At 42.9% G+C, this 26,004-nt stretch overlaps 1 protein-coding gene across 2 annotated transcripts; it reads right to left on the bottom strand.

Moving 5' to 3' along the window:
* Positions 1-25: 25 nt before the first annotated feature.
* gipc2 (GIPC PDZ domain containing family, member 2) lies at positions 26-25,804 on the bottom strand. 2 transcript variants are annotated; one of them, XM_068341067.1, is made up of 6 exons: positions 25,137-25,760; positions 9,275-9,460; positions 8,056-8,236; positions 2,179-2,288; positions 1,592-1,673; positions 26-1,502 (listed from the first exon to the last, which is right to left on the bottom strand). In XM_068341067.1, exons 1-6 carry the CDS (start codon positions 25,401-25,403, stop codon positions 1,351-1,353), a joined length of 978 nt encoding a protein of 325 aa, XP_068197168.1. In that variant the 5' UTR covers positions 25,404-25,760; the 3' UTR covers positions 26-1,350. The 2 variants fall into 2 exon arrangements, with proteins under 2 accessions (XP_068197168.1, XP_068197169.1); XM_068341068.1 differs by lacking the exons at positions 26-1,502; positions 1,592-1,673; positions 2,179-2,288; positions 8,056-8,236; positions 9,275-9,460 and adding exons at positions 20,507-21,195; positions 22,000-22,260 and having other exon boundaries at positions 25,137-25,804.
* Between the last annotated feature and the right edge of the window lie 200 nt (positions 25,805-26,004).

Below are 26,004 nucleotides of genomic sequence, written 5' to 3'. Positions count from 1 at the left end.
CATATCAAATTTTATTGTGTATTCAATAGTGATCCCTTGTGGATTGCTGAACAATATGTACCTGCTGCAGACTGTAAACATCAGTAAATAATGCTAATCGAGTCATTATTTTAAAGCGGTTCAATAGTTATATAAACAGTACAGTTACATTAGTTAATTTCAGACATTGCAACTGATCCCATGTCATACACTGCCTCCATAAAGGTTTATGAGACAAAACTTGTATACAGAGAAACATCGATGTAAAAATTATTTTTCATTTTATAATAAATTACAAGAGCATGTATTTCTAAATAGACATATTTCAGGACATAACAGTGATAACAAATAGACTATTACAAACATAACTAATGTTAATAGAATGTGTGTCAAACTTTGTTAAAGGCATTTAAATTTTAAATCAGATGGCTAAGAATCTCAGGTGCGGGTGGGTACAAACATGTTTTAAGCAAATCAAGTAAACAATGAACATGGCTAAATACTAATTTTTCTACTGCTAGAGTTTGAAGGATAATTGGCAGGCAAAGATACCTTGAGAAATATCACTACGACTAGCTAATGCTGTAAAATCAACATTTTGCTACTGTATATAAAAAGCCTTAATAAGGCTGTGGGATCAGTTTTACAATCCAAACATGTACCATTACTTTAGCAGCCTGACATTAAAAACTGGTTAAAATATCGTTTGCAAGGCAAAATACAGCAGAGAGCAGCCGAGTCTTGCCTCTGATTGGACTACAAAAAGACCAGTGTCAGAGCTTCAAGATCTCCTTCAAACATCATAATCAACTCTTTTCCAACAGAGTGGTACACTCACTGATTTTTAAACAGTTTTTAATGTCAGGTTGCTAATTTAATTGGAGAAACGCCACTCTGTTTGGCTCGTAAAACTGACTAACATCAGTGTCTCACTGCCATGAACCTCACCATACATTGTTGTGTACCTTTCAGAGCGTAAGACACCACTGTTCACTAGGTGTTCTGTTCAGACTGAAGAACAGCATCATGAGATTTAAGATATGATTGCATATAAAAAAACTTCTACAGCATCTGGAATTTATGACCAAAGTCTCAGCCTGGACGATGCAGGTCTACGCTTGGAAACTATATTTCACGTTTCATGGATATATTAAGACTACACAGAAATGTTGACATTCAGTTCCATTTTTAATCCTGCTGTAAAGTTGTCAAGACGTTCTGTCTCATAGCTACACTAACACTTCATCCACACCAAGTGGATTTGTGCAAGTTATATATTTGTCCAGTTTCCTCTGAGAATGTCGATGAGTGGGTTGGTGAGGAGGGAGTGCTTGTGCATGTGTGTGCTTGAGTGTGTTTGGAAGCACTATCTCAGAATCTTCCCTGCTTGGCATCTCCAATAGCACCCCAGACGTCAAAGACGAACTCATCAGGGAAGGCAAAATCACCAAGCGTCTCATCCAACGCCATGGCAAATTCATCTGGGTTCTTCCTGTCACGGCCGACCTCAACCATTGTAGCAGCTTGAGAGGGAGGATTATAAAACTGAATATGTTAGAACTCTGACCTGGCAGTGATTTAAATCTACAGAATCTTACTTAATTACACTCACCAAGTTCAGTGTCTCTGATGCCCATGTAGCTCTCCAATAGGTCATCCACTTTCTTTGCTGCCCTGTCTTCAAATTCTGTTGGCTACAGAACACGAACACCTCACTATCAGTCAGTCAGGCCATTCCTTTCATTGTATTTTACTGCTGCGATGTTTTTGCAAAAGAGGTTGCACGATGACGCTACTTTTCTGCAAAATTTGATTTAGAGGGTGCAGAGGGTGTGCTGGAGGCTGTTGTGTGCCCGTGGATTGAGCTATTTTGCTTGAGAGCCCTCACGTTCCAGGCAGTTACGCAACTTCTAAGGACACGCTCACCTGTATAACTATAGAAGCTGCTGAGGATTTTGGATGAAGTGCCAAAATTCCCGCCTTCTTATAAAATCTAGTTGCTGTTGGCATTTGCTGATGATTAGTCATGTGTTTTGAGTCAAGTAGAGAGCTTTTCTTATGTAGATGCAGAGGAGTTTACTTCAATATCAAAACAGAGAAAACTTTGACGCTGTATTCATCTAGTATCAACGCTCCATCTGCAAACGTACAATCACAACATAATCATATATAGGTTCAATGGTTTCCAGTGACACTCACCAGCTCCTCTACAGTGGCTGGGCCCTTGGATCGAAGTCTTAGAGTACCCCTTCCAGTACCAACCTTGTCTCCAGCAGGTCTTTGGCCCTTTGACCTGGGCTCAAGCATTTCTGTCATTCAGAAGGAAAAAAAAAAATTCCAAAGTCAGTTTTGATCTTAAAACTGACTGTGGGATTTATCCGTTGTGTGTGGGTCACATATAACCAGCTACGTTTAACAACAGAAAAAACTCCCTAAATTATCTTTTTCATATTGATGTATGAGGTGATTTCCAGAATTATTTACAAAAATTTACTGAAAGCATTTTTTGAATTAGAAACTCTACAGTCAGACGCATTACGCGCTACATACATAAAGTGGATTTGATTGGATTGTGTAATAAAGGCAACCACAGGACCCACATGATGTCCAGTTTTCCACTCCCTCAATATTCTACTTGATCACACCAATATCATCCTGGAGACGATAGGTTTGGAGGATTATCATAGATATGGAGACAACTGGAAAAGGATGGCTGAGTTTCACGTGTGTTCTACATAGGGCTCTAATCTTGGCAGGTGTTTACATGTCTATAGGCATGACAGCATCCCGTCACTGGGATGGAGAGAGTGGAGAACTGAACTTTTATGCCACAATGTTCCTGAAGGCTAAGATCTCATATCTGTCAAGACCAGCAGATGTGTGACAGACAAACTGATGCCAGAGAGGTCTGACATCTGTGGTCGAGCGTCAGCCACACCTCCCCCACCTTTGGCCTAGACCACATGTGTCAAACTCAAAGCCCGGGGGCCAAATGTGGCCCGACATATCATTTTATGTGGCCAGCGAGAGCATAAAAGGCCATAGTGTCTAAAATTAAATAGGTCAAGTCTGCTTTGACCAAAATCTACATTTCCCACAATGCAGTAACTAAGCCCATTTTAACTTTAACAAAAACATTTTGAACTAGAAAATTGGGCAGTCAGAGACTGCAACATCTCGCGACACCCCTGAATTCACAATTTTATCCTGACCTACTTTCATAGGTCAGGGTCATTTAATAAAAGACTTATGATCAAACATGTAACTGGTGCATTCATCGAGACTGTGGAACAACAAGTGAGTTCTCAACCGAGGGATCTTGAGATAACGATAGATCCAGACCAGATTGAGACATGTTATCCATTACCATCTGGAGATATGAGACCACCTGCAGTGCTGGTAAAATTCCAGAATTGTAAACACAAAATTGCTCCTCTGAAACAAGGCTACAAACTGAAAGGACAAAATGTCTACATTAATGAGAATCTCACTAAAAAGAATGCTGATATCACTAAAGAAGCTCGACAACTGGCGAAGAGCGGGTTGATTGACAACACCTGGACCCACAACTGCAGGATCTTCATCAAAACAGAGGGGTTTTCTCCGGAGCAGATAAAAACAATGGTGATCAGGAGTGTGGAGGAGTTTGTGAAATTCAAGCAATGAAGATGGACAAGAGTTGTTACTACACCAAAGTCCAACAATCACTTCAATAGTGGGAGCCTCTACAACAATTTTGGACACATGTCGTATTACATGTAACAGTTGAAAAACCATTCAACATCATCATTGTCAGAAACATGGATTAATGAACAAAAAAACATGGATTTCTGCTTGGAGTGATAGTATTAAGTTTGAAACTTTAAAGAGCATGTTGATATCTTTTGAAAATACTATAGCATGTGTAACTGCTAAAGTGTGTGTAACAAACGTCAACTCTTGGATAAACACTGTCCACTGAAAGAGGTTAATATGATCTTTATATTCTTGTGGAGAACACTGGCAAGGTCAACCTCTTGTTCTGACTATGATGTTAACAGATCTCGCTGTTCCTAGGGAAAATGTTATAGTGTCTGGGACAAAAAACTAATACCTGGAGGTGGATAAGAGTATGAACGTCTGTCAAAATTCAATGGATGAACTGGTTGAAAACATATACTAGTCCTTCTAAAAAAATCAGCATATTGTGATAAAGTCATTATTTTCCATAATGTCCTGATAAAAATTAAACTTTCATATATTTTTGGTTCATTGCACACCAACTGAAATATTTCAGGTCTGTTATTGTTTTAATACTGACGATTTTGGCATAAAGCTCATGAAAACCCAAAATTCCTATCTCAAAAAATTAACATATCATGAAAAGGTACTCTAAACGAGCTATTAACCTAATCATCTGAATCAATGAATTAACTCTAAATACCTGCAAAAGATTCCTGAGGTTTTTAAAAACTCATAGCCTGGTTCATTACTGAAAACCACAAGCATGGGTAAGACTGCCAACCTGACTGCTGTCCAGAAGGCCATCACTGACACCCTCAAGCAAGAGGGTAAGACACAAAGAAATCTCTGAGCGAATAGGCTGTTCCCAGAGTGCTGTATCAAGGCACCTCAGTGGGAAGTCTGTGGGAAGGAAAACATGTGGGAGAAAACGCTGCACAACCACAAGAGGTGACCCTGAGAAAGATTGTGGAGAAGGGCCGATTCCAGACCTTGGGGGACCTGCGGAAACACTGGACTGAGTCTGGAGTAGAAACATCCACAGCCACCGTGCACAGGCATGTGCAGGAAATGGGCTACAGGTGCTGCATTCCCCAGTTCAAGCCACTTTTGAACCAGAAACAGAGGCAGAAGCGCCTGACCTGGGCTACAGAGAAGCAGCATTGGACTGTTGCTCAGTGGTCCAAAGTACTTTTTTCAGATGAAAGCTAATTTTGCATGTCATTCAGAAATCAAGGTGCCAGAGTCTGGAGGAAGACTGGGGAGAAGGACATGCCAAAATGTCTGAATCCAGTGTCAAGTACCCACAGTCAGTGATGGCCTGGGGGGCCATGTCAGCTGCTGGTGTTGGTCCAGTGTTTTATCAAGGGCAGGGTCACTGCAACTATCAGGAGATTTTGGAGCACTTCATGCTTCCATCTGCTGAAAAGCTTTATAGAGATGAAGATTTCATTTTTCAGCACGACCAGGCACCTGCTCACAGTGCCAAAACCACTGGTAAATGGTTTACTGACCATGGTATTACTGTGCTCAATTGGCCTGCCAACTCTCCTGACCTGAACCCCATGGAGAATCTGTAGGATATTGTGAAGAGGAACTTGAGAGACACCAGATCCAACACTGTGGATGAGTTTAAGGCCGTTATCAAAGCATCCTGGGCCTCCATAACACCTTGCAGTGCCACAGGCTGACTGCCTCCATGCCACGACGCATTGAAGCAGTCATTGGTCCTGGAGCTCATGCGTCCACAGGTGCATGGTGCAATGGATGCTCTCCAGTTCGCCTATCAGGCCAAGGTTGGGGTTGACGACGCTGTCTTGTACCTCCTCCACCGTGTGCTCTCCTACCTGGCTGTGCTGTCAGGGTTTTCTTCTTTGACTTTTCGAGCACCTTCAACACCATCCAGCCCTGGCCCCTACAGGACAAACTGACCTCCATGGCTGTGGACCCCTACCTCGTGAGCTGGATCACGGACTACCTAACGGACAGACCCCAGTACGTCCGTATGGGGGACTGTTTTTCTTCTATGGTGACCAGCAGCACAGGGGCGCCACAGGGGACTGTGCTCTCCCCCATTCATTTCACCCTCTACACATCGGACTTCAAGCACAACTCAGACACATGCCACATACAGAAGTGCTCTGATGACACTGCGATTGTGGCATGTATCCGGGAGGGTGATGAGGGGGCGTACAGGGCATTGGTGGCTGACTTCGTGGAGTGGTGCCAACAGAACCAGCTCCAGCTCAACGTCACCAAGACCAAGGAGATGGTGCTGGATTTCCGGCGGGCCCCTCCATCTCCACAGCCAGTGATAATCGAGGGCAGTCAGGTGGAGGTGGTAGGAAACGATAAGTACCTGGGACTGCAGCTAGACAGCAGACTGGACTGGTCACTCAACTAGGACTGTGTGTACAAGAAGGGGCAGAGCAGGATGTACTTCCTGAGGAGGCTGGCCTCCTTCAACATCTGTCCTGAGCTCCTTCTCATGTTCTATCAGTCCGTAGTCTCCAGTGTGCTGTCATACGCCATTGTGTGTTTGGGTGGCAGGGCCAGGAAAAGAGATATGGACCATCTTAACAGACTCATCCGCAGAGCGGGCTCAGTGGTCGGGCTGAGCCTGGACTCTGTGGAGACAGTTCTAGGGAGCAAGACCATGTCTAAATTCAGGGCCATCATGAAGAACACCAGCCACCCCCTGCACACCACCTTCTCCCAGCAGAGGACCACCTTCAGCGACAGACTGCTGACACACAGCACCTCCACAGAGAGGCTGAGGTCCTCCTTCGTGCCCCGTGCCATCAGGGGGTACAATGACTCTCTCAGGAGGAGCTGGGGGGAGGTGGCGAGGTCAATACACGGTTAAATGGATTTGGATTTAATTTTATTTAATTTTATACTGTTTATATTTTAATTTTTTAGTATATGTACTGTTAATGCTACATGTGTCTGTTAGTATAGTGTATGTCTTGTGGTTTGTCCTGTTTTGTTTTTGTTTTTTCCTGGTGTTTGGCTGAGCAGTGGATATGTGCAATTTCCTCCGGGATTATTAAAGTATCTATCTATTTTTGCAAAAGGATTCCTGATTGGTTAGCTTTCTTTCTCCAATTGGCCTTTTAACATTCATCTACGGCCCAGCGCAATCCATGATTTGCCAACACAAGGTCCTTACGTAACCACATTGATTTTTGACGACGTTGGGTGCGCTTGGTTTACAATACCAACACATTTGTTTTTATGTTTGGTAAGAAGTCTGATATTATTGTTTTATCGTGGGATTTCCACGGTTTCCCTCTAGTTTGTATAGAAAAGAGAATATCCAATTGATTGACAAAAATCCAGACAGTTATGGGAGTATCTTCTATAAAATGTATATAAAACTATTTTCTGTGTATTTTTGGTAAATTATGTATTTCAAATTCAGCTATTATTTAGGAGTTAAGTGAGAGCAGGTCATTTTTAATATACGACAAGGAAATACACATTAATAATCTCCGATAATATAAAACATTACTTGGTACTTCATAGTATTTTGTTGTTCTTTGGTCCTGCTACTGCCAGTCTGATTTGCCAGTCTGACAAGCACAGATGAGTGTGGTCAGGGAGCAGCTGCTCACAGCTGTTGTGCTTTACTCAACATACTAGCCTGGCTAGTGACTTACTGACTAAAACAAAGACTGTCTGTTCCTCTGAATGTTTAGGTCAGGGTCATCTTAGCAGCTGAAGAACAGGATGGATAAAGAATTCTGTTGTAAGGAATATGATTTAACTCAGCCGTCCTTAACCTTTTTTGAGCCAGGGGACGGAACTTTGCTCAAGGGTGCCTCGGAAGTGCTTCGGAGGTGAGGTGATAACTCCCACTGTCAGCTCACCTCCGGGTCGTTTTTTTTTTTTGGGCGGGAGCGGGAATCGAACCACCGATCTTGAATCATAGGACGACCCGCTCTACCGCCCGCTCTACCACTGAGTCACTGCCGCCCAATGGAAGTAATGTAAATTATTTTTTCTTTCTGTGCGGCCCGGTATCAAATGACCCACGGACTGGTAACGGTCTGTGGCCTGGGAGTTGGGGACCACTGATTTAACTGACTGACACTGGATTTCAGCTTCCAGCAAGTTATCACTGAATTTATCATAACATGATGTTAAAAGTATATTAAATTCTCAATTTGTTCTGAGTTTATTCTTTGTAAAAACTAAAAAGAACACAAATCTCAACACATTGTAATTTTTCTTATCAATAATTCATAAAATCTGATGCATAGTGATGTTCTATCCCATCATGCTAACAGCCTGCAGGTGCTGAAGGTGATTCTTTGTCCTTCTAAGAAATGTGTGCTCCACCATTTTACTCACCAAAGGCCTTCATTGGCTCAACCAGTTTGAGAGTGAAGTGCTTTTGTTTGGGTAGCTCTTTCAGCATTCGGGCGACCTCATAGTGCCTTGTCCCAATGATGTTACATCCGTTAATGCACTCCACGTGGTCGCCCACAGAGATCACCTTCACACGGTCCACAACACTGCCCTCTTTGATACGCTGGCACATGGAGAGACGAGGGTAGCACCGAAAGAAAGATGAAGAGCAATGAAACAAACATTTATGAAGTGTTACAAAAAAAGGTTGACAGAATTTTGAAAAATACAAAAAAAACGTGCTAAAATAATCTTGGTGACAAATAACACTGCAGACGAACATTTCTTAATGTATTTTTTGACACCATCTTCAGAAAACTGCATCTCTGTCACTACTACTAGATCTATCTGTCCACTAGAGTGGACAAATAATTTCAAATAATTAATAAAGCTGGGATTAATAAAGTTTATTTAATCTTAATCTTAATTAATCAAACACTGAAGCCATCTGGTTTTTCTGCTGCTTTGGAGTCACATGATGGTGCATTTGAGCACTGAGTAAAATGACAAACCAAATTAACTTACAAGTGTTATGTACATTTTGTAATTTCCATCGCAAATATGTATGAAATGTGACCATGAGGTTCCACTGAAGAAGAACACACTTCTTTGATTGATTTTAATATCTGAGTTCTTCAGATTATAATTATTTCACTTGAATAATGTAACTAGTAGTATATTTGAGTCAAGTTCAAACAACTACTGACGATTGCAGAACTGCAAGTTTGATAATGAAGTCTCTTTTTTAGGTTAACATACAAAATTTTCTTAATATTCCTGCTTGTATTTGTGTGGCATACACCATTTTTTTATTCTAGATTAGACAAAATAAATATTAATGTCTTAACAACTAATTTGACATTACTATTACTTTTTAATTCACTAACATAAATACATTTGATAAACTGAGCAACTGATAATAAAATACTTATACTACACTCATAAAACAACATGCAAGTCCAGTACATATAGAGTTTATGTACACAACACTGGCTGAAAAAAGAAAACTATTGCTGAAATTACATTAAACACAAAATACATAGTGTAAAAACAACAGAAGTTGCTTTCTATTAAATCCATCTTTCTAATCAATGATTTTGCTCATCTCCGTGTATCTATGTGTTAATGTGACACCAATAACAGTTGACCCATTTCTTTTTACCTTAATGAAGGCGTATCCTGCTCCGTTGTCTGTGATGGTGAGGCCCAGAGCATCTTCAGATTTATAAACCTCAACCTCCTTCCTGATCCCTTTAATGTGGGCAAAGATAAAGTCCTCTAGGCCGATCTGCCCCCCCAGCAGCTTGTCCATGTCAATCTTGTGGGTATTCAGGGTACAAAACAGGATCTACACAAAACCATGTAGTGGGATAAAGTACGTTAAAGATGTACATACAGATACTAGTTTGACAATAATAACGCTTTCTGTCAGTGAATGAAATGAAAACAGCCTATTCTATAGAAAGAAATGAACATTAAAAATAAAAACTCCTGTGACAAATTAGCTCAAATATGTTTTACATACCACCAAAAAATAGTTCCTGTTTTAATTCACAGTCTGAAAACTGAGACAGACACAATGTGAAGATGAGAGAGCTCTGCCTCAAAACACTAAATGCAAAAGTCATCAGGAGGGTTACTGCAGCAGCCCTCCTCCAGCCCATCAGTGTGTCTGTACATTACATAGCTGTGATTTCACCTGAGGTCAGACCAACCTGTATTCAAGCAAACTAGGAAAGTGACCTTTCCTCCTGGCTATCAGCTCTTGTGATCATTAAGAACGTGATACATAAGAGGCTAAATTAAACTTCCCAGGCAATGGACAGTGAAACCCATTCTGCTCACCAAACAGGCAGTGAATCTTTTATTAAGCTCTGCATGAATTAAGATTTACAGTTACATACATATGCATAAGTTTTGCATCAACTCATGTTGTGATCGGGGTCTTCCTTGTGCTTTTGAGAAATACTAAATAAGGATTTGGCTGCTAAATTCCAGGTTGCATGGTATAGAGGGATTGATTCAAGCTAGTTCATCATTGGGATAACGTCTGTGCACCAAGTAGAACCTGGCATTGAGTCCTCCCTTGTTTGGGCCCTTCTCTGTATGTCAGCTAACACTGTTCAGTCACACATTAACGGATGTGCCTCATGCGTTCCCTAGATTCACTGGACTATAAAAGATAAGGATTATTATGGAGGGAGACTGCTGAAGTATGGCAAATAAAAGAAAAGGAATGCAATGCAACTGAATTAATGATTCACTTCCTTTCTTTTTCCATAACAGTCTACCCCTCTGCCTCTTCCAACACACACTCATTGCCAAAGAGCAGGTTGGAGGATCAGCATTGGACACCTACACCTGGTTACCAAGGATGCTGACCACATTCGACTGCCTCCCAGTGATGCAAGCTCCTCCAAAGCACTTCTCTCCTCTGGCTGAGGTAAAAGTGTAGAGTGTACACAGGTAAAGCTGGGATCGAGGGAGCAGCATCACACCACACACACGTAGTGGAGTCATTCACTCTCTGCTCCTTTCATAGATACAACACCTCCCACCGCATGCGTCACACTGATCAAAACCTACATAATCTGTAGAGGAGGGGAGAGGACAGGCAGGCCAATCTTTTCAGCATCTGCCATGAAAGAGACAGTTTTTCGACAGCCAAAACCCATTGTCACGTACTAATAAATAAAAGCAACATTTCATAATGAAGGACCTTATATATTTTAGAACATAAAAATGTTACTTTTTTTAATAAGATTGCATGATGAAATTTTTCCGTACAAAAGGAAAGTATAAAAAAAATATATAAATATTCTAGAGCAATGGTTTCCGAGTAAATCGTAGCCAATCCATAAAAAATATTAATATAATATTATAATAATATTAATAATATTAAACAGGACTTTTTCTTGTGGGAGGAAAATCCAACACACCATTAGTGCCAGGTTTAATAAAATATTGTGTAATCTAGCACTGTATATTGGTTGACAATTGTCTCTACACAAACAGGTAAGATGATATATGCTTCACTGTGAGCTCCATCCCCAGCAGAGGACTGATCTCAAAGCCGTTTCAAAAGCACTCATGACTGACAGCAGAGATGAATGTGTTTCTGGGGATGTCTGATGCATGCTTTCCATTTGCAGAGATGGTTAATTGTTGTATCATTGCACTCAAAAATGTGATGACACAATAATGATGTTGTTTTAGTCAAATCTGTGTCATTTACACAATAATCTATGATTATTAATACTTTTCATTTTTCAAAGATAAAGGGAATCTTAACCTTAAGATAGAGGGAATCTTAAACTTAACTTTATCTTGACCCAGGATCGCCACACATTCATACATTTTAATTTTTTTAATTTTTTTTTTTTAAAAACATTTTACTTTGATCTCATGAGAATCCACAACACTGATAACATCTTGCTGAAAAACAAAACACTATTTCTAAAACTGCACTATAAAATAAACCAGATTAAATTACAATATATTTGTCTTCTAGTTATTGTCCTCTAGTTCAGTGTTTTTCAACCACTGTGCTGTGGTACATTGGTGTGCTGTGAAATACTGTCAGGTGTGCCGTGGGAAATTATCCCATCTCCGTGCCCATGTGGTCTAGTTACTGGCAAAGTAATAATGTAGTACTCCTCCATGTCACTGGAACTGGCAGCAACAGGTAGCTAATTACCTGGTACCTGGAGACAAGAGAATTAGTGATGCATGGAGGCATGTAGTGATGTTTGAATGACTCCCCATGGGGGTTTGAACTGTTTGCGACAATTGTGCCGAAAACTGCAGGGTGTCTGTACCGCAACCACACAATGGTCAATGAGCCCAGAAAACAGCCATTTGACGTTTCCTGTATTGCAAATATTTTCTGAATAATACCGAATATAATCAAATTCATTGTGTTAATCCTTGCTTGCTATATTGTAGCCACATATTTTAGGAAATTGTTTTATGATCATTGGTCCTTGCAGGGTTTAATAAAGCAATAAGAGTTACACAGGATGATTAGTGTCACTGGAAAAAAACAAGGTCTATGTCGTGAGATAAAACTCAAAATTCCAAGACGTCATCACAGCAGCACCAGCAGCTTCATCGTCATATCTGGCTCGGTAACACCTCATTATTGACGACGTGTTGTTACTGTACATCAGGTGCTGTGAACAAAGCACCTTCACCTGCAAAATGAAAATGACGCGTGTGGTTTAATTTTTTCAACTTGACCTTGAAAGTAAGTTTCTTAAAATTTAAAATCTACTTCGTTCAGTGGCACCAGTTCTAAATGTTCCCATACTTGAGATCTCTTTCTGGTTGGTTTAATTGCAAAGCAATTAGAAAGCAAATCGTCAGCAAACAGAACTCTTTATCTGATCAATCCAGAAGGTACTGACACAATACGCAGCGCACCGCGCTGTTTCATAAATTTTAACACATCTGGGACTGGTTGGTGTTTTGAAACCCCACCCATTGATCCCAACCACTAAACTGGTTCACCTGGTGAATGAAGCACCAGTGTGTCACCCGGGGAATGATGCGCTTATTGTTTCGATTTCGAAGCCCTTGAGTGTGTCAAACGTTATCAATCACGTGGTTTTTACATGTTAGAAGCAAACTTCGAAGTAGTGGTTCACAAGGGAACGCCCACCAAGTTCGGGGCTCATATTTGAGCGCCAAAACAACACGGCCATCACTAGAAGAATGCGGCAGGTGGTGTTGACAGTAACATTGTGGATAGCGGTCCGCTATTAGCGGGACGACAGTGACGGATAAGTTTCGGAAGAGGAAAAATGTTGACTCTGAACAGGACCCTGGGCAAAATCCGGACCCAGATGAAGGCCCTAGTATGAGTGGAGGTCAAAATAAAGCAAAGACGTTGAGCAAAGCTTCTGGCGAGAGGCAATACAACTAAACTTATCTTTCATTTAGATTTACGTTTACTTGAGATGCAACAACACTCTCCAACAGTGCTATGGTTCCAAGTAAACTTAAAGGCCATCTCCAAATGAAACACAATTTACTTCAAAACAAAAATGTGGAGTATTTTGTTCACCTGTGTAAACACAAGGAGAAATGGGCAACTTTCATGAGAAAAACAGCAAAGGTAAAAAACGGAGCCCTTGCTAAACTTGTGGCTAAATCAAAAAAGTCCCCTTGTGGCAGCGTAATTAATACTTCCTACCTGCAAAGCCATTGTAAATGAGATGCTTGTCCCCAAAGCAGCTAAAGAAATAGCCAAAGTCCTTCTCTCGGATAACTCAATTTCCAGGCGTATTGATGACATGTCTGCAGACACTGAAAGTGTGGTTTTGGACAAGATCCGTATCAGTAATAAATTTGCATTGATGAGTCTACTGATATACGTGGACATGCTCAACTCTTGGCTAATGTGCATTTTGTGGGTGGAGACATAAGTAAATCAGAGAAAAAACATTAGGACTGGAAATTTTTCGGATCGGGGCTACCCACATCAGAATACCTAGAAAAAGAAGGACTTAAGTGGGAAAACTGCACGAGTGTCTCCACTGATGAAGCTGTAGCCATGGTCGTGCGCACCAAAGGCTTTGTAAGCAGAGTGAAGGAGAAAAACCCAGATGTGATCATTACACACTGTTTTTTACACCGCGAAGCCCTCGTAGCCAAGACTTTACCAGTAGACCTCTCTCCTCTGTTGGATGATGTTGTGAGCATGGTTAACTTTGTAAAGTCACGACCAGTGAGAAGTTGCACATTTGCAGCTTTGTGTGAGGAAATGGGAGCGGAGCATAAAGCCTCGCTGTTTCATATGGAGGTCTGATGGTTGTCGCGTGGGAAGGTGCTGGCCCGTGTGTATGAGTTGCGAGAGGAACTTAACGTGTTTCTGATAAATGAGAGGTCCGACTATGCAAAGCTGCCTGCAAGTGATGAGTGGTGTGCAAGGCTGGAATACCTGGCAGATACTTTTAACCATCTGAATGAACTGAACATACAAATGCAAATCCGAAATGAAAACCTGATTAAAAGTACAGATAAAATAAATGGATTCCTTTCAAAAGTGCACCTCTGGCAGCAACATGTGGAAAGTGGCAATCTTGGTATATTCCCACTCACCAATAAATGGCAAGATGTTAATACCGCTGCATTATGTGAGATAATAGTCGAAGATCTGAAAACTCTTGAGGAAAAGATGTCATTTATTTCTCTTCAGCCTCCACAGAATGCCTTGACTGGGTTAGGGACCCATTCAGCTCCCCATCTGTTGTTGGAAAGGACATGGCTTTACAGGAGCAGGAGGAACTAACTGAACTGAGACAAAATTGTGGTCTCATGCTAAGCTTTGCTGATCTACATTTGTATAGTTTTTGGTTGGCAACTGCCAATGAGTTCCCCATGCTGGCCAACAAAGCTGTTTTGACATTGCTCCTATTTTCCACAACATACCTGTGTGAGGTGAGCTTTTCAAGCCTGACTGCTATAAAAACTTAAGACACAAAAAGACTGAGAGCTGTGGAGGAAGAGCTTCGTGTGTGTCTTTCATTGGATCCTGCCAGGATATCAGCTCTATGTTCATCCATACAGGCCCAGGTTTCACACTGAGTGAGTATAAATATAAAAGATTATGAAATACTTTTTTCTTTGAGTTTGTTTGATTCGTTATAATATGTCATTCAATGTTTAAAAAAGCTTATACTAACACTATAACACTTACAGTATATTGTTAATACAGTGGTACCTCTTCTTACAAATGTATCTACATCCGAAATTTTCTACTTACAAAACACTGTACAGGAAAATGTTGCTTCTAGTTACGAAAGAAATTTCAGGTTACGAAAGGTAAAAATAAAGTATGGGCTGCTACTCACAGCTCCCAAAGGCTCCTGAACGCAACATTCTTATAGCTGCTCTGCCACTGGCTATTACCTAGTATCTTCCTGGCATCCCATTGGCTAAGAGGGACCTCTGTGTGTAGCTAGATAGGTGTCTATGCAGCATCTTCGTCTTTCGGCCCTCAACCAATGAGGTGTTGTGATAGTTTTACGGAAATATATTAACTTTTTGAGTATTCGCTATGGACCCCAAGAAAGTAATGGAGAGAAGAGGAAAAGAAAAGACGAAGAAAAGTTTTTTTGTCCATACAAAGTAAGAGATAATAGAAAAGAATGAAAAAGGGATGCGTTTGGTTGATCTCACCAAAGAATATGGCCGTAATGTATCTACAATCGCCACTTTATAAAAACAAAAGGGAGTTCAAGCAGTTTAAGGCATCGCGTGGGTGGTTGGAGAAGTTCAAAAGAAGGACTGGAATTCACTCTGTTGTTCGGCATGGTGAGGCAAGAGCACATGAACCAAAGAGGGAAAAAAACAATGAGGACAGCAGGTAAATGACCATCATTTTTATTCTTTATTCTTTGTTTTTTACATTATGCACAACTCTCATTTATTGTGTAATAATCTAATTTTAACATGTATTTGATACATGTTTTGATGCATTATCATGCTTTATAAAACATTTATATATGAATTTTGGGGGGCTTAGAACGGATTAGGGCATTTGTATGGAAAGCACATCTCTACTTACTAAATTTTCTACTTACGAAATTTCTTCCAGAACCAATTAATTTCGTAAGTAGAGGTACCACTGTATAAGCTTTTTTTCTTTTTACATTTTCAGCTGTTGCTGTGTCTCAGTATGTTTTTGAATGAAAGAAATATGTCTTGGCTCGAAAAAGGTTGAGAAACACTGTTCTAATTATTGATTTTTATTCATTATTAAAAGTCAACACTGAATAGTGTATTAAGATTTTTCATGGATTGATTTAAGCACATATCAATGCAATGATTCACATAAGAGCTGCAAAAATAGAACTTCTAAATACTGCTGTGTTGGTAATTCATGCAAGGAAGCAGAAAAATGCTTTCATCCATCCATCCATCTTCCTCCGCTTATCCGGGGTCGGGACGCGGGGGCAGCAGCTTAAGCAGGGAAGCCCAGACTTCCCTCTCCCTAGCCACTTAGTCCAGCTCCTCCGGGAGAATCCCAAGGCGTTCCCAGGCCAGCCAGGAGACATAATCTCTCCAGCGTATCCTGGGTCATCCCAGGGGCCTCCTCCCGGTAGGACGTGCCCGGAACACCTCACCAGGGAGGCGTCCAGGAGGCATCCTAACCAGATGCCCGAGCAACCTCATCTGGCTCCTCTCGATGCAGAGGAGCAGCGGCTTGACTCTGCACCCTCCCGGATAACCGAACTTCTCACCCTATCTCTAAGGGAGAGCCCAGACACCCTGCGGAGGAAACTCATTTCGGCCGCTTGTATCCGGGATTTCGTTCTTTCGGTCAGAACCCACAGCTCGTGACCATAGGTGTGGGCAGGAACGTAGTTCGACCGGTAAATCGAGAGCTTTGCCTTTAGGCTCCGCTCCTTCTTCACCACGACGGACCGATACAGAGTCCGCATCACTGCAGACGCTGCACCGATGCACCTCTCGATCTCCCGTTCCATCGTACCCTCACTCGTGAATGAGACCCCGAGATACTTGAACTCCACTTGGGGCAGGATCTCATCCCCAACCCGGAGAGGGCACTCCACCCTTTTCCGACTGAGGATCATGGTCTCAGATTTGGAGGTGCTGATTCTCATCCCAACCGCTTCACACTTGGCTGCGAACCACTCCAGTGAGAGTTGGAGATCACGGCTTGATGAAGCCAACAGTACCACGTCATCTGCAAAAAGCGGAGATGCAATACTGAGGCCACCAAACCGGACACCCTCAACGCCTTGGCTGCACGTAGAAATTCTGTCCATAAAAGTTATGAACAGAATCGGTGATAAAGGGCAGCCTTGGCAGAGTCCAATCCTCACTGGAAACTAATCCGACTTACTGCCGGCAATGTGGACCAAACTCTGACATTGGTCGTACAGGGACCGAACAGCCCTTATCAAGGGGTTCAGTACCCCATACCCCCGAAGAACCCCCCACAGAACCCCCCGAGGAACACAGTCAAACCCCTTCTCCAAGTCCACAAAACACATGTAGACTGGTTAGGCGAACTCCCATGCCCCCTCAAGGACCCTGCGGAGGGTGTAGAGCTGGTCCACTGTTCCACGGCCAGGACGAAAACCACGCGATGTTGCAGAGGCGTGTCAACCAGGACAGCCCCACAACATCCAGAGCCTTTAGGAACTCCAGGCAGATCTCATCCACCCCCGGGGCCCTGCCACCGAGGAGCTTTTTAACCACCTCTGTGACCTCAACCACAGAGATAGGAGAGCCCGCCTCAGAGAACCCAGACTCTGCTTCCTCATGGGAGGCGTGTCGCCGGAATTGAGGAGGTCTACAAAGTATTCTCCCCACTGAGTCACAACGTCCCGAGTTGAGGTCAGCAGCGCCCCAGCCCCACTATACACAGTGTTGATGCTGCACTGCTTCCCCCTCCTGAGACGTTTGATGATGGACCAGAATCTCCTCGAAGCTGTCTGGAAGTCGTCCTCCAAGGCCTCACCAAACTCCTCCCACGCCCGAGTTTTTGCCTCAGCAACCACCAAAGCTGCATTCCGCTTGGCCAGCCAGTACCCATCAGCTGCCTCAGGAGTCCCAGAGGCCAAAAAGGACTCCTTCAGCTTGACGGCATCCCTTACCGCCGATGTCCACCAGCGGGTTCTGGGGTTGCCGCCACGACAGGCACCGACCACCTTACGGCCACAGCTACGGTCGGCCGCTACGACAATGGAAGCGCGGAACATGGTCCACTCAGACTCAATGTCCCCCGCCTCCCCCAGAACGTGGGTGAAGTTCTGCCGGAGGTGGGAGTAGAAACTTCTTCTGACGGGGGATTCCGCCAGGCGTTCCCAACAGACCCTCACAATACATTTGGGTCTGCCAGGTTGGACCGGCATCTTCCCCCACCATTGGAGCCAACACACCACCAGGTGGTGATCAGTTGACAGCTCCGCCCCTCTCTTCACCCGAGTGTCCAAGACATGCGGCCGCAAGTCCAATGACATGGCCACAAAGTCGATCATCAAACTGCGGCCTAGGGTGTCCTGGTGCAAAGTGCACATATGGACACCCTTATGTCCCAACATGGTGTTCATTATGGACAGTCCGTGACGAGCACATAAGTGCAATAACTGAACACCACTCGGGTTCTGATCGGGGGGGCCGTTCCTCCCAATCACGCCCTTCCAGGTCTCACTGTCATTGCCCAAGTGAGCGTTGAATTCCCCCAGCAGAATGATGGAGTCCCCAGTGGGAGCGCTCTCCAGCACCACCTCCAAGGACTCCAAAAAGGGTGGGTACTCTGAACTGCTGTTTGGTGCATAAGCACAAACAACAGTCAGGACCCGTCCCCCCACCCGAAGGCGGAGGGAGGCTACCCTCTCGTCCACCGGGGTGAACCCCAACGTACAGGCGCCAAGCCGGGGGGCTATAAGTATACCCACACCTGCTCAGCGTCTCTCACCATTGGCAACTCCAGAGTGGAAGAGAATCCAACCCCTCTCGAGAGGACTGGTACCAGAGCCCAAGCTGTGTGTGGAGGTGAGCCCGACTATATCTAGTTGGAACTTCTCAACCTCACACACCAGCTCAGGCTCCTTCCCTGCCAGGGAGGTGACATTCCACGTCCCAAGAGCCAGCTTCTGTAGCCGGGGATCAGAACGCCAAGGTCCCCGCCTTCGACCACCGCCCAGCTCACAGTGCACCCAACCCCTATGGCCCCTCCCACAGGTGGTGAGCCCATGGGAAGGGGGACCCACGATGTCCTTTCGGGCTGGGCCCGACCGGGCCCCATGGGTGCAGGCCCGGCCATCAGGCATTGGCCTTTGAACCCCACCTCCAGGCCTGGCTCCAGAAGGGGGCCCCGGTGACACACGTCCGGGCAAGGGAAAACGTGTTCCATTGTTAGTACTCATCATTAGGGGTTTCTGAGCCGTCCTTTGTCTGGTCCTTCACCTAGGACTTGTTTGTCATGGGTGACCCTGCCAGGGGCACAAACCCCCAGACAACTTAGCTCCTCATGAAAAATGCTTTCTTGAAATGTTATTTGTGTGTTTAGTTTTCTTTAGTTAACAAGGAATTCTGTGCATGTTGTGGTGCGACTCCATTTTCAACAGGATACGGATCATATTCATCAGTATATCTCACCACCATTAAGAGATTACAGTATTTATTTCAAATGACCACTAAGATGGGCATGACAAATTCATCAGGTCTGTTTCATGAGGAGTTAAAGTTCGTTTAAGACTGATTTACAGATGGTGGATTGTGCCTACTAAATAAATAAGATGATTTAGAACCATAAACACATCAGCTGCAGGTTGTTGAGGACCTTGTGGGTTTGTTCTCTTATGAATATTAATACATTTCTTTGTATGATACGAGCTGAAAATACCGTATGATGTAACATATTAAATAAGTGACATTAAGTATCAAACGGAGTCACGGCCAACTGGGGCTTGACTGGAGTTCTCTTTTTAGTTGGATTATGATCCATGATCTGTACATGAGACATAAACGCTTTAGAAGCTTCACTAAATGACTGAAACACAAATACCTGAGAAAATTTTCTTTTTCATCTTGCCACCAAGTCAACAAATATCCAGTATCAAGATGGACTTTTTCATCTAATTATGTTAAAATCTGACTAAACTCTATTATCATTATTATATTTTATATAATGTGATTTTAGTAGCAAACTAACATATACAAAGGATTCAAGCAACATCACATTGTTTCACCTACTGCTCACATTAAATCACTGAATGCAAACCGAGAACTACAACTAGCTGCATTACAAAATCACTAAGTGTGTGTCTGTCACATGGCTGTGGTCCAGATATTCAAATTGTGTGCAAATGTCTGCACTTTCTGGTGAGCAACAACCACAACCAGCACAACAAAAGCAGAGCAATAGAGCCACACCTAAAGCCTACAGCTGAGGGCCAATAACCAGACTTTGACCTTAGCCAAATGATCATGAGAAGGATTCCAGCTTACAGCAATACAATCATGTATAACCAGCTAAATAATGGCCAAACACTGTACTTAATTGGTCAGCAAACCTGGATAAACACTGAGTCATATTTAAGAATAAAAGAATGTGTGAAAGAATGTGTAAACTCAGTTTACATGATTTAAGGCTTAAAAATATCCAAATTGACAATTTTGGAATTAGACCATGACATGTTTAATATTAGATTTACCATCCTCTCTAAGGTGTTCCAGAATAAGAGCATTATTTTAAAAGGTTAGTTTCCGGGTCATTAGGAATCTTAATTATAATTACATGTAAGATATTTAATGCACAAATACATATACATGCAGAATGTGCATGTATGTAAGTATCTAAGAGTAAAGAAGAGTTATAACAGATGACACATTCAGCCTGAAACAACAACCGTTAACAACGACCGCCATCAGTGCTGTTCACCTACAGGATGCCGGTGGAAATTGGACTACTGTTGGTCGAAGGAGAGGAGGAAAGTGTGTCCGTAGGAAGAGAGAGAATTGAACTGAGTAGGAACGTTGAATGTTGGAACTATGACAGGAAAAGGTAGAGAGTTGGTTGACGTGATGCAGAGGAGGAAGGTAGACATACTGTGTGTCCAAGAGACCAGGTGGAAAGGCAGCAAGGTTAGAAGTTCAGGAGCAGGGTTCAAGTTGTTCTATCATGGTGTAGATAGGAAGAGAAATGGGGTAGAAGTAATCTTGAAGGAGGAGTTTGTTAAGAATGTCTTAGAGGTAAAAAGAATGTCAGACACAGTGATGAGTCTGAAGCTAGAAATCGAAGGTGTGATGTTCAATGTTTTTAGTGGGTATGCTCCACAGGTAGGATGTGAGCTGGTGGAGACGGAGAAATTCTGGTTGGACTTTGATGAAGTGATGCACACCATACCTAGAAGTGAGAGAGTAGTCATTGGTGCAGACTTCAATGGACATGTTTGTGCAAGAAACAGGTGATGAGAAGGTGATGGGTAGGTTTGGTATCCAGGAGAGGAATGTAGAAGGACAGATGGTGGTTGACTTTGCAAGAAGGATGGAAACAGCTATAGTTAATACTTTCTTCCAGAAGAGACAGGAACGTAAGGTGACCTGTAAGAGTGGAAGTAGGGGCACACAGTTAGACTACATCTTGTGTAGACGGTGTAATCTGTAGTAGATCAGTGACTGCAAAGTAGTGGTAGGCGAGAGTATAGCCAAACAGCAAAGGATGGTGGTGTGTAGGATGACTCTTGTGGTGAGGAAGATGAAGAGGGCAAAGGCGGAGCAGAGGACAAAATAGTGGAAGCTGAAAACGGAAGAGTGTTGCATGACTTTTAGGAAGAGGTTAAGACAAGCTCTGGGTGGTCGGGAGGTGCTTCCATATGACTGGACAGCTACGGCTAATGTGATCACGGAAAAAGATAGGAGAGTACTTGGTGTGTCATCTGGAAGGAAAGTAGATAAGGAGACTTGGTGGTGGAATGAGGTACAGGAGTGTATACAGAAAAAGAGGTTAGCTAAGAAGAAGTGGGACACTGAGAGGACTGAGGAAAGTAGACAGAAGTATATGGAGATGCAGCCTAAGGTGAAAGCAGAGGTAGAGGTCCAAGCAAGGGGCTTATGTTGCTGTTTCAAGTGTTTTTAACACTTTATGTAAACCTTGGTATGGATTATTTACAAGCAGGGTAGGGTGATTAAGCATAGGGATGGAAGTCTATTGACAGGTGCCAGTAATGTGATGGAAAGATGGAAAGAGTACTTTGAAGAGTTGATGAACGAGGAAATTGAGAGAGAACAAAGACTAGAAAAGGTGGCTGTAAGACAACCAGGAAGTAGCAAAGATTAGTCAGGATGAAGTGAGGAGGACATTGAAGAGAATGAAGAGTGGAAAGTCACTCGGTCCTGATGATATACCTGTGGAGGTATCAAAGTGTCTAGGAGAGGTGGCAGTAGAGTTTCTGACTGGGTTGTTGAGCAGAATCTTGGATAGTGAGAAGATGCCTGAGGAATGGAGAAATGCGCTGGTGCCCATTTTAAAGAACAAGGGAGATGTACAGAGATATGGCAACTTCTTCTTCTTTTCCTTTTGACTTTTCCATTCAGGGGTTGCCACAACGAATCAATAGCCTCCATGTAACCCTGTCTTCTGCATCCTCTTCTCTCAAGATGTGGCAACTACAGAGGAATACAGGGGACCTGTAAGCATACAGTTAGTACAATCACATTAAACTACACACATCAGGGAGGCAGAGTGACGGGCAGCGGCTTCAGAACGTGACCCAATTTTGAGCAGCTTGTAGGGGGGACGGCGCCTTGCTCAAGGGCGCCTTGGCAGTGGCTGGGAGGTGAGCTGACACCTCCCACTGTCAGCTCACACTCCTGGTGACCATCATGGTGCCGATGGCTGGGGCGGTCTGTCTACGAGACATCTGCTCTACCACTGAGCCACTGCCGCCCCAAATACATTGGGAGAAAGATGCTGAGTTTTGAACTGCTCGGCAGGAGGCCTAGAGGAAGACCAAAGAGGAGGTTTATGGATGTAGTGAAAGAGGACATGAAGGTAGTTGGTGTGAGAGAAGAGGATGCTGGAAACAGGGTTAGATGGAAGCAACTGATTCGCTGTGGTGACCCCTGAAGGGAAAAGCTGAAAGGAGAAGATATATCTTAGATATTTTATGTGTGCTGTCACTAGATTAAGAGACAGTTTATGCTCATGACATTTACTATGTTTGCTTAAAAATGATGTTACACCATCATAATTACTGCAGACACAGGCCTCTATTACCCCCCACTGATGAGCATACCCTTATAGGAACCTTTCAATCAATTAATCAATTAACTTTTTGATTCCTGTCTGGACTGCTCCCGTGACCCTCGTAGACTAAGACTGAGGTCCTGTTGTAGTACTGACCCTCTGCTTTCAGATACTTTAGCAGTATCATGCTCCTAAAAATAACCTGATGATGATAACATAATTATAAATATTTTGGCTCCTCTGTAATGTTGTGCTTCTCAATAAAAAAATTAAACATGCCATGAAAAAGAACCCCAGCAACCCCAGACAGAGTCTAATGAGTGTTACTGATGGAAGAAATGGAACAAATGTCCCTGAATAAATAAAATCCAGGAAGAAGAAAAAATGTCTCATTAATGATACAGTATTTCCATGAAGGTTTGCGGTCAGCAGTGAGGAAGCAGCTATCGTCTCACCACAAGTAAATCTATATTTGAAGTGCTCTATTGTGATTTTTCTTGTGTCCAACCACTGAGATATGTTACACCTGTTGAATGAAGTCAGTGTGCCACTGCTTCAGTCGGGAAGGTAAAATCATATATTCAGCTCTTCCAGCAATCCAACGCAAAGCCATCAGGATGCAAGTGATCCCACCCATCCCTCTCACAGCCTTTTCAGCCTGCTGCCATCAGGGAGTAAACTGCACAGTCTGCGGGCCAAAACCAGCAGGCTCAAGGACAGTTTCTTTCACCAGGCGGTCAGGAGGCTCAACTCCCTCCCTGCTCTGCCCCCTGCCACAGCCTCTACCCTCACCCTGCCCTGTCCCCGTGGTGGGACCTGAAAACCTCTCTCTCTCCCCCCGGTCATCTCAGGGACTGTGCACACGTCACTTTCCCCTTAAGGGATTAGAGAGTGTAAAGAGATGTTTACCATCCATTTGTGTTTCGTTTTATATTTTGTGTTGTACTGCCTGTTGTACTGTCTGTGTTGTACTGCCTGTTGCACCGTGGGTCTGAGAGGACTGCAGTTTCATCTGTGCTGTATGTTGTGCGTATATGGTACATTTGACAATAAAGTTGACTTTGACTTTGATAACAGGCTGCCTCACCAGACCATTAGTTAAAATGCAGGCTGACTCAAGCCAAACAGGAAGCTTTCACTTTGGTTTGAAAACAAACAGTTTCAGGAATCTGCACTTAGAGAAGGTCAGGATTTTATTTTCAGGACCTCCTTCTACACATACAACTTTTATTTTTGCTTCCCTGCTGAATTTGATCTAGAAGTGGAGTAACAGTCATTATTCAGGTATTGAGTAACTGTTATGAAGATTAAGACTGAGATTAATGACACTCTTAGACTACAGGATAGAAGGTGTACTGCTCTGAAGGTGGTGAGGCTTGCCTTTAATAAAACCAAATAGCTCTGACAAAAGGAAATCAAAGTCGAATTTCAGTAGCCGTGATGACACATAGCTCTGCTATGATTACGCAATAAACTATTTACTAAAACCTTTACTACCTGGTGGAAGAAAGGCTTCAAGGGAAAGGGAAAGTATTTCTACACTGCACTATCAGAGTGTAGAAATACTTTACAACAGGAAGGCTATAGAATCATTCCAGTATTTTAAAAAATGCAAATGAACCACACGCAATGTATTATTTCTGCAGAAAAGTAGCTCCTGTAATTAATATATTGTGATATGATGTTATTTATATTATGATACTGTTGTAACACATGAATGGATAAATAAAATAGAAGAAGAGTTAATGGCTTTATAAACAGGCAATTTGGTCCAGTGGTTTCACATTTGCAGGTCGGGGCACTCCAAAGAGTCAAAGGTTAAACTGAGATGATCACAAGGATATAAAAGAAGTTAACATAAATTATGATAAACAAAGTTGCCAGTTAGTTGAATGCTTAATCTCTTTAGGCCTTTAGACAGCAATTAAAACATCTCTGAGGTTTATGGGAGGTATTGTAATGAGTGCGATTGACAACTCCAGCATCTTAAACAGGACCTTGTTAGAATGTCAGATAAATTAAGAAAAGCAACTCGTTTAATTTAATCCAGTGTTAGTCAGTTTATTATGATTATCTCACTATGGATGAAAATTCAGTGCAATATATATTATATAATGTGTATGGTTAAAAAAAAAAAAACATCTCTATGTGAAATGTAATCTACAAGAGTATTATTTTCCGCCACCTTTGTAAAAGCTGAGACATTAAGGTTTTATACCTAAAAACTTAAAGTAGTCTGAAGACAGCATTAAATGACTAATCCTGCGGGTTTGTCCAGGAACAGGTGGGATCTCACCTCAGGTGCGGTGATGTTGAACACCTCGGCTATTTTCGCGTACAGCTCCTTGACGTTCGTGAATCCCTCGATCCTGCCGGTGGGGCTTCCGTGCGCCAGCTGGGTATGGAAGACCAGTTTGGGCCGCAGGTTAGCAGGTGGAGGCGGGAGCCCCGCTCCGTTCACGGAGGGGTTACTCCAGGTCCCGGTACCTGTGTGTCCACCGCTAACCTCCTCGTTGTCTACCAAATGCTCTTTTGTCGACTTGTTTTTCTTCCTCCACGGCATTTTTGTTGTTTACTTTTGTTTTTCAATGTGGGAATTAGGAGGAAGTCCGCTGTTATCACATCGAAGGGCTAACCTGTTGAATCCAGAGCCCATTTACTTCCTACTTTATTCGGCGTCTTTCTCCTTCCGCGAACTCTTTTCTTTCGCTCACCTGACCACTGCGCCGGTTTCACTTCGTTCGACAACGAGTCTTCTTTCGAATAATTACTGCTGGTGTGAATATTCAATAATTTGGTGGAGATATGTCTAATGTGGTCAACAACCTGCTGCTTGGCCTGTGTTAACAACAGCGACGCTGTTTGTCTCACGCAGGCGCACTAGGATGATCCCGGGCTCCACATAAGAGGTTGAGCCCCGGTGCACCTGCGCGCCATCGCTGGGACTGTCGCTTTAGAAATACTAAAATTATTTAGGCCAATTTAGTGACACCTCCAATCCTAACTTTTTTTTTATTTCTTTTTTTTTGGAGGGGGGGGGTGTTTCATATTTCACAGAAATATCCAAAACTGAAGTATTACATAGAAATGTGAAATACTGGCTTGCAGCTGCTGGCCAGCTACCTGAAATCTGTTTGACATAGCTAGCTGATGCACTTCATTGT

Source organism: Antennarius striatus, chromosome 18 (assembly GCF_040054535.1).
Source record: "Antennarius striatus isolate MH-2024 chromosome 18, ASM4005453v1, whole genome shotgun sequence".
Taxonomy (NCBI): domain Eukaryota; kingdom Metazoa; phylum Chordata; class Actinopteri; order Lophiiformes; family Antennariidae; genus Antennarius; species Antennarius striatus.
This window is presented reverse-complemented; position numbering and strand designations above follow the sequence as displayed.

Coding starts and splice junctions, on each gene's coding strand:
- gipc2 (XM_068341067.1), bottom strand. CDS start 25,403: ATGCCGTGGAGGAAGAAAAACAAGTCGACAAAAGAGCATTTGGTAGAC. Junction 8,237..9,274: donor CAGGATACGCCTTCATTAAG/GTAAAAAGAAAT, acceptor TCCATGTGCCAG/CGTATCAAAGAGGGCAGTGT. Junction 1,503..1,591: donor CATCAGAGACACTGAACTTG/GTGAGTGTAATT, acceptor CTCCCTCTCAAG/CTGCTACAATGGTTGAGGTC.